The 14564-nt window shown below is 52.3% G+C and overlaps 1 protein-coding gene across 9 annotated transcripts in view; it reads left to right on the plus strand.

Annotated features, from left to right (window-relative positions):
- The window catches only part of RYR1 (ryanodine receptor 1), a 108429-nt gene that overhangs the window by 33726 nt on the left and 60139 nt on the right, over window positions 1-14564 (plus strand). For all 9 annotated transcript variants that reach the window (XM_081806846.1, XM_081806839.1, XM_081806840.1 and 6 more), the window contains exons 32-47: window positions 208-294; window positions 455-681; window positions 1902-2514; window positions 4051-4314; window positions 4649-4849; window positions 5180-5291; window positions 6753-6899; window positions 8640-8913; window positions 9665-9782; window positions 9870-10002; window positions 10381-10475; window positions 11742-11877; window positions 12135-12321; window positions 12411-12519; window positions 12909-13029; window positions 13136-13305. In XM_081806846.1, the coding sequence (XP_081662972.1) occupies window positions 208-294; window positions 455-681; window positions 1902-2514; window positions 4051-4314; window positions 4649-4849; window positions 5180-5291; window positions 6753-6899; window positions 8640-8913; window positions 9665-9782; window positions 9870-10002; window positions 10381-10475; window positions 11742-11877; window positions 12135-12321; window positions 12411-12519; window positions 12909-13029; window positions 13136-13305 (2994 nt within the window). The remainder of the gene's footprint in view (window positions 1-207; window positions 295-454; window positions 682-1901; window positions 2515-4050; window positions 4315-4648; window positions 4850-5179; window positions 5292-6752; window positions 6900-8639; window positions 8914-9664; window positions 9783-9869; window positions 10003-10380; window positions 10476-11741; window positions 11878-12134; window positions 12322-12410; window positions 12520-12908; window positions 13030-13135; window positions 13306-14564) is intronic.

A 14564-nucleotide genomic window follows, 5' to 3' on the forward strand; every position in this document is an offset into this window, starting at 1 on the left:
CGGTGGGGGAGGTTGGCCTGTCTGGATCAGAGGTGGTGCAGCCCATGAGCAACCTCGGGGTCCCTGCGGCATTTTCAGTGCCTGAGTTTGGCTCTGTAAACACCAGCAGGATCAGGCTGGGGCAGTCAACCCCAGAGTTCAGGATCCAGAGTCAATGTCACCTCTAGGTCACCCTCTTCCTCACCCTGGCCTTTTCTTCCTTGCCAGGTGGAGCCCAACACGAAGCTGTTTCCTGCCGTCTTTGTCCTGCCCACCCACCAGAACGTCATCCAGTTTGAGTTGGGGAAGCAGAAGGTAAGAGTGCAGTGATGGGGCAGGCTGAGGTGGTAGGTGCGGGAGGTCAGGCTGCCAGAGTGGCTGAAAAGTGGAGCAATCCGGGAGGTCTCCCTGGAAGCAGAGTGGCAGGACAGAGAGGGCTGGGAATCCTGACCCGAGCACACCTCTGTGCCCCTAGAACATCATGCCGCTGTCAGCCGCCATGTTTCTGAGTGAGCGCAAGAACCCGGCCCCGCAGTGCCCGCCTCGGCTAGAGGTGCAGATGCTGATGCCTGTCTCGTGGAGCCGTATGCCCAACCACTTCCTGCAGGTGGAGACACGGCGTGCAGGAGAGCGGCTCGGCTGGGCTGTGCAGTGCCAGGAGCCGCTGACCATGATGGCTTTGCACATCCCTGAGGAGAACCGGTCAGGGCCAGCCCAGGCTTGTGGGGGTGGGATGGGTATTGCAAGTCCTCTGAGGTCTGGAACCCTCTCAGTGCCCCCCTCCACCAGTACCCCAGGACTCCAGCCAACACCCCAGTAGGCCCCAGACCTACCTCAGGGGACTCTGACTCTCAGCTCGGGCATCCCCAGATAAGACTCCAGGGGACTCCAGACCCACCTCAGAGGGCTTTAGGACCATCTTAGTGGACCACAGACTCACATCCAGGGACCCCAGACCTACCCCACAGGGCTCCAAGCCCATTTCAAGGAGCCCAGATCCACACTGAGAAGCCACACGAACTCCAGAAGCCTCAAGCGCCCCTCAGAAGGACATGGACATTACTCAGAGAGGCCCACATGCAGCCCAGGGTGTCTTGGGCACACCCAGGGAGACTCTGGATGTATCCCATGGAAATCTCAAACCCAGTCCAGGGGACCCAGACACACCCAGAGTAGAGCTGTGTTCACATGTATGGCAGGAATGCTCTTAGGTACCTTGAACAGACTCCAATCCCAGACACCCCGAGAGGCTCTGATATGTTGCATCTTTCCTTTATTCATTCATTCAACAGATAGCTCTGAGCTCTTCCTGTGTGACCAGCAGCATTCTAGGCTGGAAACACCAAACCCGTGTGAACGGACATTCTAGCAATGCTCATGTATAACTCAGGGGGCTCAGACTTGCCCAAGGGGACTCAGACCCATCTCTGGGAGTCCCAGATACACGCTCTTACTTTATCAATCAATCTATCCATCTATCTAACAAGTATTTATTGAGCACTTACTATGTGCTAAGTCCTGTTGAGGTGCTGGGAATATAGCAAAAAAAAAAAAAAAAGTGCCCAAAAGGCAGAAATGTCCTGCCCTGGTGGGGTTTACATTCTAGTCGTATTCAAACATAGCCAGGTTCCTCAGTGAGCCTGCCAGAGGGAGGTTCAGTCCCAATTTGAGGTCACCAGATCTCCTCCATGTACTCTCAGATACCCCAGAGTACCAGACCATCCCAGGGATCCCAGATATATCCCAAGGAGCCCCCAGACCACGTCGGGACGTCCAGAACTATTAAAAGACTCCTAGACCCAGCGCCGCAGACCTCACAGAACCTTGACCCAGCAGGATACTGGGATTTGACACTCACCTTAGCATTTCTTTGCCTCTCTGTGGTCTGTCCCTGCCTGTGGCCCCTGTCCCGTCCGCCGCAGCTGCATGGACATTCTGGAGCTGTCGGAGCGCCTGGACCTGCAGCGGTTCCACTCTCACACCCTCTGCCTCTACCGCGCGGTGTGCGCGCTGGGCAACAACCGCGTGGCCCATGCTCTGTGCAGCCACGTGGACCAGGCGCAGCTGCTGCACGCCCTGGAGGACGCGCACCTGCCCGGCCCGCTGCGGGCCGGCTACTACGACCTCCTCATCAGCATCCACCTCGAAAGTGCCTGCCGCAGCCGCCGCTCCATGCTCTCTGAGTACATCGTGCCCCTCACGGAGGAGACGCGCGCCATCACTCTCTTCCCCCCTGGCAAAAGTGCGGAAAACGGCCCCCGCCGCTACGGCCTGCCCGGCGTTGGCGTCACCACCTCGCTGAGGCCTCCACACCATTTCTCCCCGCCCTGTTTCGTGGCGGCCCTGCCGCCTGCTGGCGTGGCGGAAGCTCGGGCCCGCCTCAGCCCCAGCATCCCTCTGGAGGCGCTGCGGGATAAAGCGCTGAGAATGCTGGGGGAGGCTGTGCGAGGCGGTGGGCAGCACGCACGGGACCCTGTCGGGGGCTCTGTGGAGTTCCAGTTTGTGCCCGTGCTCAAGCTCGTGTCCACCCTGCTGGTAATGGTTTCCTCCTGCCTCCCTCTGGCCCATTCGTCTTCCACATTCCAAATCATCCATCAATCCCCCTCTCGTTTATGCATCCAACCACCCATTCACCTCTCCATCCTCCACCTTTCAATTTATCCTTCTATCATCTACTCATCTTTCATCCACTTTTCCTCCCATCCATTCATCTGTCGTCTATTAACCTGTTTATTAATCTTTTCTCCCTTCTTAACATTCACCCATCCAAACAACCATCATTCATCTATCTATCTATCCTCCACCCGTCTATTCAAACATACCCCCATCTTCCTGTCCACAAGTCCATCCATATATTTATCCTTCCATTCTCTGCCCGCATATCCCTCCCTCCATCCATCCATGTATCCATCTATCCAACTTTCAATCTAGTTGGCCATTCATCCTTGCATTTACTCATACATCAGTATATCTACCATTCCATCTATTCATTTATCTACCTAGCCATTTATTTATTAATCTCTCTTTCCTTTCATACATCCAATTATCATCCTCCGTCCACCTGTGCATACATTCATCCACATATCCATCCATCCACCCATCTACAGGTTCATCTGTTCCTTCATCTTCCACCTGCCTGTCTGTCCACCAATGCATCTCTCAATCCGTATATATATACACCTATCCACCTACCCACAAATCCATCCAACTATCTACACCACCATTCATCTACCCACCATACACTCATTCTTCATCCTTTATTGCGTGTATCTTTTCACTCATTCACATACTCATCTAATGTCTCATCCATATATCCATCCATCCAAATTTTCATGTGCAAACCTATCCACCCATCCATCATCCAACCATCCCACCCCACCCCACCCCCTGGCTATTTACCCATTTATCTATTTACCCATCCACTCATTCACATACTCATGTACCTATCAAATCATCCATCCACCTACCCACCTATCCATACATTATATATCCTGTCATTCATCCACCCATCTCTTCCTCTACCTTTACCTTCACCTCTCCATCCGTTATCTGCCCACCAATTTCTCTCCCCTTCAAACCTCTACTATTTCATCTATTAATTCAGCCATACAGTTCTCTCCCCCATGTATCCATCTGTCTTTCCCCACTGTTTTTCCCTTTCATCTACCTGCTCTCCCTCCGTCTGTTAGCATCTTCATTATGTTTACTGAGGGCTAGCATATACTGGGAGCTATGAGAGCATCCCATCAGGGTAGGGTGTGTCCTGTTCCAGAGTCACATATGCTCAAACTTAGGAGAAAGGACATTTGCTAGTGAAGGGAGAGGTGCTCATGTTTGGCTATGTGGTCTGGGCCAGGTTAGGTGGTATACAGGGTGTGGATCTGGGGGGACCTTAAGGAAGATGAATAGCAGGGCAGGGGGATGCCATTTCTTTGTGTAGGAGGAATCATATCTAGCCCATGTAGGAATGAATCTGACATGTGCAGGAGAAGCAGATCTGGGGAGTGAGGCTGGGATGTTGATTTGGAGGTCTTGTGAGCCACAGTGAAGGACCCAGGCTTTGTCCTGTAGGTGATGGGCATCTTTGCCGATGAGGATGTGAAACAGATCTTGAAGATGATTGAACCTGAAGTATTCACTGAGGAAGAAGAGGAAGAGGAAGAGGAGGAAGAAGAAGAGGAAGATGAAGAGGAGAAGGAGGAGGATGAGGAGGAAGAGGCACGGGAGAAAGAAGATGAGGAAAAAGAGGAAGAGGAGACAGCAGAAGGGGAAAGAGAAGAAGACTTGGAGGAAGGGCTGCTCCAGATGAAGTTGCCAGAATCTGTGAAGTTACAGGTGGGCTGATTCTTCCTGTTCTCCAGCCTCCCCCGATCTGGGCTGGGAGACACAGGATCTGGTGGGGCATGAGTCTGGACTTTGTCCCGAGGAAGTGGGGAGCTGTGGAAGTGCCACAGATGATTGGAGTGCTGCTGGCTTCAAATGATCTCTCCGGTTGCCATGTGGCAGGTGGGTTGGAGAGATAAGACCATGGAGAAGCCTGGCTTAAGGATCCAGGCAGGAAACGATGATGGCAGATAGGACAGGGCCATGGAGAGGGGAGAAGAAACAAGTAAAGTTTCAAGGATGGTCTCATCACCATCATTCCTACTGCATGGCTGTCCTCCCACAGATGTGCCACCTGCTGGAGTATTTCTGTGACCAAGAGCTGCAGCACCGTGTGGAATCCCTAGCAGCCTTTGCGGAGCGCTATGTGGACAAGCTCCAGGCCAACCAGCGGGATCGCTATGGCCTCCTCATGAAAGCCTTCACCATGTCTGCAGCTGAGACTGCCCGACGTACTCGCGAGTTCCGCTCCCCACCCCAGGAGCAGGTACTCTGACCCTTGACCCCAGCTGGCATTACTGTCTAAACCCCAACTTTAGCCTTTCCCCCTACTGATGATACTACACCTTTAAACTCATGCTTGACCTCTGACCCTATTGATATAATTATTTCTTACTCTTTTGCTTCTCTCTGAACCAGTCTTACCTCTTAGTCACTTCAGACGGACACTGACTCCATTCAAACCTCTAGTCTCTCAGATAGTGTTTACCAGCTCATGACCTTAAACAGGGACTCACAATTCAATCTTTGATCCTTGACCTCAGAGTTTCTGCTCTTGGGCCTCTGACCCTCATTCTAACTTTTGACCTTCTTCTAGATAAACATGCTATTGCACTTCAAAGATGGTGAGGATGAGGAAGATTGTCCTCTCTCTGAAGACGTCCGACAGGATTTGCTTGAATTTCATCAAGACTTGCTGGTACACTGTGGTAAGAGAGATCACCCATCTCCCAAACTTTCTCTTGAGACCTCTCCTGAAGTTTCCCTAAGATTTCCTGATCTTAAATATGTACAGTATTGGTGCAGTGTAACTTTTGGTTGAATGAATGAATACGTGAATGAATGAATGAATGAATGAATGAATTAACAGACATATTAGTGAACAGACAGAGGATGAGTGGAAGGATAAGTTTGCATGGGTATTTGAGCGGATTATACAGGGATGGATGGCTATAGGCAAGTGAATGATGAGTGTGTAAATTGGTGGATAGAGAGATGAATGAATAAAGAAGTGGGGGAAGAGATGTCTGGGTGGGTGGGTGGATAAAGAGAAGGATGATGATGGATGGATAGATATATGGATATATGGATATTTAAACTTGGATGGAGAGGTGGTTGGGTGGCTGGAGGGCTGAATGGGTAACCTCCATTGTTTCTGATAATAAGTCCGTTAATAATCTAAGATTCTTTTATATGTTATGAGTGGTTTTTCTCTAGCTGACTTTCAAGTTTTCCATTTGCCTTTGCTTTGAAACAGTTGGGTACCATGTATCTAGGTATGGTGCTCTCTGGTTTTATCTTACTTGGAATTTGTTTACTTTCTTGGATGTGTAGATTAATATTTTGCATCAAATTTGGGACTTTTGGGCTATTATTCTCCAAGTATTTTCCCTGCCATTTCTCATCTCTCTTTCTGGGACTCTCACTATGCATATATTTATATACTTGATGGTATCCCACAGGCTCTGAGGCTCCGTTAGTTTTTCTTCATTCTTTTTTTTTTTTTTAACATTTTATTTATTTATTTTGACAGAGAGAGAGAGAGAGACAGCGAGAGAGGGAACACAAGCAGGGGGAGTGGGAGGGGGAGAAGCAGGCTTCCCACTGAGCAGGGAGCCCGATGCCGGGCTCGATCCCAGGACCCTGGGACCATGACCCGAGCCGAAGGCAGACGCTTAACAACTGAGCCACCTAGGCGCCCCTCTTCATTCTTTTTTGCTCTTCAGACTGGATAACCTCTATTGTCCTACTGATTCACTGATTCTTTCTCCCACCAGCTCAAATATGCTGTTGTACCCCTCTAGTGATTTTTAAATTTCAGTTATTGTACTTTTCAGCCCCAGAATTTCTATATGGTTATTTTTTATATGATCCACCTCTTTATTAATATTCTCTATTTGGGGAGTCATTGTCATCATACTTCTCTTTAATACTTTCAACATGATTTCCTTTAGTTCTTTGGACCTATTTACAATAGTTAGTTTAAAAGACATTTAAAATTCTTCAAAGGATGAATACATGAACGAACATATGAACATATGGAGAAATAAACAAAAAAACCAAGAATGCACACCTAAATGAGGAATGAATGAACCAATGAATGAAGAAGTGAATGGGCAGATGAATAAACACGCAGATGAATGACACCTTCTCCCTTTGACCAACTCCAGGAATTCAGCTGGTGGGGGAGGAGGAGGAACCAGAGGAAGAGGCCACCCTGGGCAGCCGCCTGATGAGCCTGTTGGAGAAAGTACGGCTGGTGAAGAAGAAGGAGGAGAAATCCGAGGAGGAACCGCCTGCTGAGGAGAGCAAACCCCGTGAGGACTGGGGTGTTTGGGGAGGGGACAGGGGTGGGACAGGCAGCCCTGAGCTTGGAGAGCCTCTAGGTCCAAGATAGGCCATGAGGAGTAGGGCAAGGGAGGGGTAGGTTAATGAGAGAGGAGGAGTGGGGGGTGGGGTGAGAGAAGAGGCATACTGGAAGTGTGGCCCAGGTGTGGGGGCTGCATGGTATGTGTGTTGGACCAGCATCCATATGGCCTGCCAGAGCAGAGACGTACATCCCACCTTGAGATGGTGGCAGCTTCTCTACCACCATGGCTTCTGTGTCCTCAGGGCTTGTCTTTGGTTTCCTCTTTTTTTTTTTTTTTTGGTGAAATGATTACTATGCTGAGGGATTAGAAAAGCAGTTATGATAAATATTGGGCCAATGGGCCATTATGCAAAATATATTTTATTTATTTTTTATTTTTTATTTTTTTTAAGATTTTTATTTATTTATTTGAGACAGAGAGAATGAGAGACAGAGAGCATGAGAGGGAGGAGGGTCAGAGGGAGAAGCAGACTCCCTGCCGAGCAGGGAGCCCGATGCGGGACTCGATCCCGGGACTCCAGGATCATGACCTGAGCCGAAGGCAGTCGCTTAACCAACTGAGCCACCCAGGCGCCCATTATGCAAAATATATTTTAGCTCCATCCAACAATGACAGAGTCCTTGATGTTGGTACAGGGTTTATTCTACAACATTCAAGAAGTGGTTATTGGGCCAGCTCTGGGCCAGGCACTGTTGGCAGGGCTGGGAAATACTGTAGGGGGAAAGAGTCAAAATCTCCACCTTCCAGGAGTTTATAATATTATAACAGATACACATATACATATTCCATAATGTCAGGTGGCCATGGGTGCTAAGGAGAAAAATAAAGCTGAGTGATAGAAGAGAGAAGGGGTAAAGATGGGAGGGGTCAGAGTGGGGGAGTGAGGTACGCAAAGATCTGGGGAAGATAATTGGTACAAAAGGAATAACCAGTGCAAAGACCCTGAGGCAGGAACATGCTTGGTGTGTTTAGAGGCCAATGTGGATGGAGCAGAGTGAGCAAAGGGAGAGGGGCAGGAGATGAGGTCAGAAGGGACAGGGCCAGATTGCGTAGCACTGGAAGGTCATGAATTGACACCATCATTCGGTGCCAGTCCATGGAGGTTTCTCTTAACCCTGAGACACGTGAGACATCTGTGCTTTCTCCCAGAAATCCTGGGAAGGAGAAGGGTTGGGAGAGAAAGAGAGACAGAGAGAGAAATGGACGCTGGATGTAGGAGAGATGAGTCCCAGGGAGATGTCCAGGGAAAATAAAACAGTTCATTTTGATATCATTTCCAAATGATACCGCAGGCCACAGGTTTTCTTTGTGTCTGTTGTCTCTCTTGATGAAAAATCAGCAGTATTTTTACAGAACAAGTGGAATTATGACTTGTGCCTTCAGAGGTGAATTATATATTTCAAAGGTGCTTATAATGTACTCTGGTATTTTGAAGTGATAAAATTTCTTTTTCCTCTTGAAACCTTGAGGGGGCCCTTGCTGTCTGGGTATTAGGGTGAAGAGAACAGGGAAGATCTTAGGGCAATAAAAAAAAAAAAATTCTTCCAGAATCTGCCCACTCCTGGCAAAAGGAGCGTTGGGGAGGTTAGTAACTGAAAAGCCCTCTGCAAAGAGGGGCCCTTTCTGCATTGTTCGGGCTCAAGGCCCCAAGCTGGCGGTGTTCTGATGCTTATGTCCCCTTCCCAGAGTCATTGCAGGAGTTGGTGTCCCACACAGTGGTGCGTTGGGCTCAAGAGGACTTTGTGCAGAGCCCCGAGCTCGTACGGGCCATGTTCAGCCTCCTGCACCGGCAGTATGACGGGCTTGGGGAGCTGCTGCGTGCCCTGCCCCGGGCATACACCATCTCACCGTTATCCATGGAGGACACCATGAGCCTGCTTGAGTGCCTCGGCCAGATCCGGTCCCTGCTTATCGTGCAGATGGGTCCCCAGGAGGAAAACCTCATGATCCAGAGCATTGGGTGAGGCCCTGCCCCCTCCCTGGATTTCGCACATCCCCCAGGAAGGAGGGGGGCCCTCCCAGCTCCAGCTTGTCCCCCTGGCTCATGTCCCCTGGATGCAATAATGTCTCCTTCATCCACTTCCTCCACTCCTGCCCCATCCTTGGGGTGATATACTTCTCCCAGGAGCTATCCCATCTCCCTGGCTAATGTCCCCTCCCCTCCCTTCTTCCATCCATCGCCCGGGGTAACAGCTCTTACTCACCTACAACTCTTGGCACAGGATTTACCCTCTTTGAGCTTCAGTGTTCATCTCTAAACTGGAGAAGAGCCATGCCTCCCTCATAGCTCATGCTATTGATAATGGTAATGATAGTATTGAGCACTCACTCAGTGTCGAGTGCCTCATTCATTCACTCAGCAAGCATTCACTGAGCACCTACTCTGTGCCAGGCCCTTTCTAGGCACTTGGGGAATACAACGTGCAACATGGTAAGGATCTCTGCCCTAAGGGAGCCCACCTTGGATCCATGCGTCAGTTCCCTTTTCTGTGAAATAGGGATAATTACAGTTCCTGCCTTCCAGAGTGGACATAAAGATTGAATGAGCCCAAACCTGTAAAGGGCGATGGTGCCAGGCATGAAGGAAGAGCTCAGTACATGTTGACTATTATCTCAGTGGTGGTGACAGCTCTCCCAAGGGCCCAGGGGCTCTCCCTGGACTTGGGCTCCACCTGGCCCCTGGCGACCCTGTGTACTCTACCTCTTCACAGGAACATCATGAACAACAAGGTCTTCTACCAACACCCGAACCTGATGCGCGCCCTGGGCATGCACGAGACGGTCATGGAGGTCATGGTTAATGTCCTCGGGGGGGGTGGCGAATCCAAGGTAAGGGGCCTGTGTGGGCTGAGGAGCTCAGGGTAGGGAGCCATGGGGGGGGCAGGCACTGACCACCGGCCCACTCTGCCTGCCCAGGAGATCCGCTTCCCCAAGATGGTGACAAGCTGCTGCCGCTTTCTCTGCTACTTCTGTCGCATCAGCCGACAGAACCAACGCTCCATGTTCGACCACCTGAGCTACCTGCTGGAGAACAGTGGCATTGGCCTGGGTGAGAACCCCTGAGCCCAGGCTGGGGGGCTGTCCCCCATGGCCCACTCTTGGCGGTCCATCCAAGCATTCATCTCTGCTGGCTCACTCATTCAGTCATTCAACAAACACTCACTCTCAACCTACCCCTAAGCTATAGCCCTGTGATGAGCAGGGCTGGGGATACCCTGCCAGCCCCAGCCCTGTCCCTTACAGGGCTCACGGTGCAGCGTGGGAGACAGACAGTGACAGCCCACAGTGGTCAGGCCAGAGGAGGCACCTGACCTAGGCTGTAAAAGGGCTGGTCGCAGAGGGCTTCAGAGAGGAGGTGAGACACACAGCAGTGAGACCATCAACTATATACCTCTGAAGACATTCTCCCTGCCCCTTGCCCTCACAGGCATGCAGGGCTCCACGCCTCTGGATGTGGCAGCTGCCTCCGTCATCGACAACAACGAGCTGGCCTTGGCATTGCAAGAGCAGGACCTGGAGAAGGTGTGGAAGGAGGAGGCCTGGCCCCTACGTGGCCCCTTGGGGCACTTGCTAATTTGGGACCCACTCTATAGGATGGCCCAGGATTGAACCAGAAGGGGAATCATTTGCAGGGGAAGAGCAGGACCTAGTCCCTCATTCATGGGCCCGAGTGCAAATCCACGCTTCACCCTCCCGCAGCTGCATGACCTTGGCACACTTCTTGGCCCTCTGTGCCCCCCACTTCTGTGGGTGGCGACTTAGGTCATGGGCTCTGGAGTTCAGCAACTTAGGCTAACTCCCCTTGCTCTCTTGCTGTGAGGCCTTGGACAAGTGACTTAAATTCTCTGGGCCTCTGTCTCCTCGTCTGTAGAATGAACATAATAGAATAGCGTTATCCTCAGGATAAAATGAGTTAATCCATGAAAGCATTTATAAAACAGTAAGCACGCAATAAGAGTTATCTGCTGTTGTAGTATTACTCATTCAACAACTATTTCCCGAGTACCTACTACGTGCCAGGACCTGTTTGAGGCGGTAGGGGTGTGACAGTGATAGAGAAAAGCAAAAGTCCTTGTCCTCACGAAGCTGACATTCCAGTTGGGAAGATGGATAATAGACAAGATGAATAAGTGAAATACATCGTGTATGAGCTAGTGACGAGTGTTAAGAATGAAAAAAGTGAGCGGGGGAGAGAAACATCAAGTGTCAGGAGGGTGTCCAAGTTTAGACAAGTGTGATCAGAGAATGCCTCACTGAGAAAGTGACATTCAGGTAAAGCTCTGAAGGACGAGAGGGGCCATATGGACATCAGGCGAAGAGCGTTCCAGGCAGGGGAACAGCAAAGGCCCTGAGACAGAAGTGAACCTCATGAGTTTGAGGAACAGCAAAGAGACCAGAATGGTTGGAGCAAAGGGAGTAAGGGGTTAGTGGTGGGAAGTGAGGGCAGGGAGGTGACAGGGAAGATTGTGCAGAGGGTCTTAGTGGGCCACTGAGAGGGCTCTGGGTCTTACCCTAAGTGAGGTGGTGCCACAGGAGGGTTCCAAGCAGGGAAGGAAGGGACACTTCCCTGTGTGTGTTGGGTGGGATAGACCAGGGGAGCAGGGAGCCCGGGAAGGAGGCCGCTGGGATGGTCCAGGTGGGAGATGAGGGTGGAGGAGGAGGATGATTGTTTGCTGAGATCCAGAAATGAATCTGGTTGCAGAGCTCCAGGGATGGGCAGGGACGTGTGAGCCTTGGGGAGGAAACGGTGTGGGTCTGGCCTCTGGCTGAGCCCCCCTCCACCCGCAGGTGGTGTCCTATCTGGCGGGTTGTGGCCTTCAGAGCTGCCCCATGCTCCTGGCCAAAGGGTACCCAGACATCGGCTGGAACCCGTGTGGTGGTGAGCGCTACCTGGACTTTTTGCGCTTCGCTGTCTTCGTCAATGGTGAGTCAGGAGTTGGCGGTGGCAGGGCAGGGGTCTGGGGGCACTGATCAAAGCCTCCCTGGGGTGCAGGCCACACCCGGAGCCCCTGGCCGAGCATGGGCAGGGGTTTCCCCGGGTGGGCGGGGCCGGCAGGATGCGTGGGCCAGTGGGGGCCTGACGTTAGCCCTCGAGGTGCTGGGTCCTGGGCTGCAGGGGCCGTGGGGGGGGGGCCCTCGGCAGTGGCTCATGAGGCCTTCTGACCCCGCTGGGGCCACCAGGTGAGAGCGTGGAGGAGAACGCCAACGTGGTGGTGCGGCTGCTCATCCGCAAGCCCGAGTGCTTCGGGCCCGCCCTGCGGGGTGAGGGGGGCTCGGGGCTGCTGGCCGCCATCGAAGAGGCCATTCGCATCTCGGAGGACCCAGCGCGCGACGGCCCAGGCGTCCGCAGGGACCGGCGGCGTGAGCAGTGAGTCTCCCGCCTCCTCCTCAGCGGAACGGGCCCACCTCCTGGGTGCCCCTTGCTGCCTCCCCAACACTGCCCACCTTGCCCTGCAGTTTCGGGGAGGAGCCCCCGGAGGAGAACCGGGTGCACCTGGGACACGCCATCATGTCCTTCTACGCTGCCTTGATCGACCTGCTAGGACGCTGTGCCCCGGAGATGCACGTGAGACCTAGACGTCCAGGGACAGGGAGTGGCATGCAGGGCCAATGTTGAACCTCTTCAGTCAGGCATTGGACAACATTGACTGAGCTCTCGCTCTGTGGGTGGCCTTAGGGGAGGCAGTCCTGGGGACAGACACACCAGTGATCAAGACAGCCCCAGGCCCGGCTCTCACGGAGCTCCCAGACCAGTGGGGGAGACCAAGCAATGAGGTCTAGAGGTGGTCAGGGCCACAGTAGAGAAGCACGGGCAGAGGAGTCAGGGCTGGGAATTCTAGAGTTTGCCCCACGAGGAGTCCCTCTCTACCTGTCAGTGGGTCAGGAAGGGATGGATGGAGTAAGGAGCACATGGGCCACAGGGCGCTGGATGATGTGCCCACCTCCCTCTTCCAGCTAATCCAAGCCGGCAAGGGAGAGGCCCTGCGGATCCGCGCCATCCTGCGCTCCCTCGTGCCCCTGGATGATCTTGTGGGCATCATCAGCCTCCCACTGCAGATCCCCACCCTGGGCAAAGGTGCGGAGGGGGCAGGCCTCAGCAAGGGAGGGATGCTGCGGAGGGAGTAGATGGGTCTGAAGGGCATCTCTGACCACCCCCCCCGCCCCGCCCTCCTGGCCCACAGATGGGGCTCTGGTACAGCCGAAGATGTCGGCATCCTTCGTGCCGGACCACAAGGCATCCATGGTGCTCTTCCTGGACCGAGTGTACGGCATTGAGAACCAAGACTTCTTGCTGCATGTGCTGGACGTGGGGTTCCTGCCTGACATGCGGGCAGCCGCTTCACTGGACACGGTGAGCCCCGTGTAGCCACCCTCCCTGCCCCCAGAGAGGACGCAAGATGGGGCACGGCCATAGCGGCCGTGCTTCTGTTTGTCTGGGCTTGTGTACATATCCTAATCCTACCCCCCCCCCCCAATCCCCGGCAAGATAGAAAACAAAAACCGAGATAAACTCTGAGTTCTGGGCGAGGGTGGGTGGAACTCTCCAACATCTCATCTTTCTTATTTAAGAAATAATCATTCTTGATGATGGCTCAGCCCCAAGGAAACAGACCTGCGCACAACAGCAACGATAATAGTTATATAGATATATAATAGTAACACAGTTAAATTATAGGAGGGGACACAGCCCAGCAAGATGAGGACAGACTTGACCGCTGGTGTGGCCAAATGGAGGTCACTGATGAGCTTGCTGAGCACTTTCAGTGAGGCGGTCGGGGAAGAGCCTTACTGGAGGGGGTTTACGAGGGTCTGGCAGGTGACGTATTGGAGACAGCAGGTGTCAACAATTCTTTACACAAGCTGGTGACAGAGGAGGCAGAGGAATGATGATATGCTGGACAGGTGACCTTGGCTGAGAGAAGACTCTTCTTAAGATGGGAGAAATAACTGTTGGCTGGGAAAGGGAACACTGCAACTTGACTCTGTAACTACCAGTGTATCAGAAATACTGAGGGGCAGGGGTGCCTGGCTGGCTCTTTATGTGGAGCGTGAGACTTTTGATCTCGGGGTTGTGAGTTCGAGCCCCGCGCTGGGTGTAGAGATTATGTAAAAATAAAAAAAAATCTTTAAAAAAGAAAAAAACAGAAAGGAAGGGAGGAAAGAAGGAAGGAAAGACGGAAGGAAAGACTGAGGGCAGAGGCACAAGTTAAAGTGCACCACCAGGACATGACCAGTCAAAACCAAGATACAGGAAACGCCACTGGATAAATGATCCAGTTTTTCCAGCAAATAAATAGCATTAAAAAGAATAGGAGGGGGCACCTGAGTGGCTCAGTCGTTAGGCATCTGCCTTCGGCTCAGGTCATGATCCCAGGGTCCTGGGATCGAGCCCCGCATCGGGCTCCCTGCTTGGTGGGAGGCCTGCTTCTCCCTCTCCCACTCCCCCTGCTTGTGTTCCCTCTCTCGCTGTGTCTCTGTCAAATAAATAAATAAAATCTTAAAAAAAAAATAGGAAAGGAGGTCATTACAGATGAAAAGACCTGAGACCCAGAAGCCAGACACATACAATATGGGGGGCTTCCGGGTGCCCAGATCCAAACAATCCCAGCT

This window comes from Leptonychotes weddellii, chromosome 16 (assembly GCF_054177405.1).
Source record: "Leptonychotes weddellii isolate Sample4059 chromosome 16, ASM5417740v2, whole genome shotgun sequence".
Taxonomy (NCBI): Eukaryota; Metazoa; Chordata; class Mammalia; order Carnivora; family Phocidae; genus Leptonychotes; species Leptonychotes weddellii.